Raw genomic sequence first — 1562 nt, forward strand, 5'->3', positions numbered from 1 at the left:
ATAAATTTTTGCAGCTGATTTACCGGTTTGAGAACATCATTATTTAAAATTTATTAATAAGAGTAGAAATTGATATTAATCAATTAAAACCAATGGTCTAGCAGATTAAAAAAAATCCGAAGATTAAAATTATATTATATGCAAGAATAAGAGGAATGGCCAGCAAAAGTGGACTCCTATATGCTAGAAATAGATGCCGAATCATCTAACCACGAAAAAATATGTTCTCTTTCGTGGTTTGATGATTTGGCATCTATTTCTAGCATATAGGAGTCCACTTTTGCTGGTCATTCCTCTTATTTTTGTATGTAATATAATTTTAATCTTCAAATTTTTTTAATATGCTAGACCATTGGTTTTAATTGATTAATATCAATTTCTACCCTTATTAATACATTTTATATAATGATGTTCTCAAACTGGTAAATTAGCTGCAAAAATTATGAAAACAGTTGTGGAATCTTTGCTTTTTTTTGCTACTTTAAGTACATACATAAACATACATACATATTCTAATTAACTAGTCATTTATCAGTTACTTTACTCTCTCTCTCTTGCTCTGCCTATCTATCTGTATATCTATCTATCTATCTATCTATCTATCTATCTATCTATCTATCTATCTATCTATCTATCTATCTTATCTATCTGTGTATCTATCTATCGATATATCTGTCTGTCTGTCTATTGCCTGCCTGCCTGTCTGTCTGTCTGTCTATCTCTTTAGGTACCCCAGCCTTCAGTCACAGTATCTTCCTATCTATATTTGCAGGTCAACATATGCCACAATGGATGGCCCGTCCAGAAAATACGTCCAACTGCCCTCCTGGCCTGGAATACTTGACCATGGTGGATCAAATTCTCATACAACAACAAGTGGATGCTTTGGAGAGTAAGTCCTGGCTAATGTTAGTGGTCTAACTGATGTTGAATGTACCTTACTGTGAAATCCTTGGTCTAAATGTTTGTTAGTTTAACTTTTTGGAGGTTTAACTAATTTTAAGCGGACTATTTGGTTGTCTGATTATTGATCCTTCCTCAAGGAGTCAAAATCATGATGATATCTGAACTGCAGCTGATGTGGGAAGCTCCCTCATTGTGTTAAATATGTTTTATCTCTGTTTACTGTTATTGTTCTGTTGAATTTGTTTTACTTACATAGAAAAGAAGAAGCTCTCAAGTTACTTGGTTCCTTGAGAGGGTGCTAGGTCGATTTGTCCCCAGTTATTTCGTCATTGGTTAATTCGTCTCTGGTCAATTCGTCGTTGATCAATTTATCCCCAGGTCAATTAAACCACTGTACATTGTTGCAAATACCTCCATTTGTACAGCTTAATGGGAATATTAGACGTTGGAGTCAAGCTGATTCCAACTACCCTGACACCCCACTTACAATTGTTGGGGTTTCCATTCCTAGTGAATATTCCTGCCTTTACAATGAAGAAATGTTTTTACAGAATGACAGCAAGATGGAAGATTCAAAACGAATATCAATATTTGCAAGTGACGAATCACTTCGACAGTTAAAACAGCACAAGAACTGGGCGGCAGATGGAACATTC

The 1562-nt window shown here is 34.8% G+C and overlaps 1 protein-coding gene across 1 annotated transcript in view; it reads left to right on the top strand.

Annotated features, from left to right (window-relative positions):
* The window catches only part of LOC106873825 (uncharacterized), a 34029-nt gene that overhangs the window by 19289 nt on the left and 13178 nt on the right, over positions 1 to 1562 (top strand). Inside the window, exon 4 of the mRNA XM_052976905.1 lies at positions 773 to 892. Coding sequence (XP_052832865.1) covers positions 773 to 892 — 120 coding nt within the window. The remainder of the gene's footprint in view (positions 1 to 772; positions 893 to 1562) is intronic.

This window comes from Octopus bimaculoides, chromosome 26, assembly GCF_001194135.2.
Source record: "Octopus bimaculoides isolate UCB-OBI-ISO-001 chromosome 26, ASM119413v2, whole genome shotgun sequence".
NCBI classification, from domain to species: Eukaryota; Metazoa; Mollusca; class Cephalopoda; order Octopoda; family Octopodidae; genus Octopus; species Octopus bimaculoides.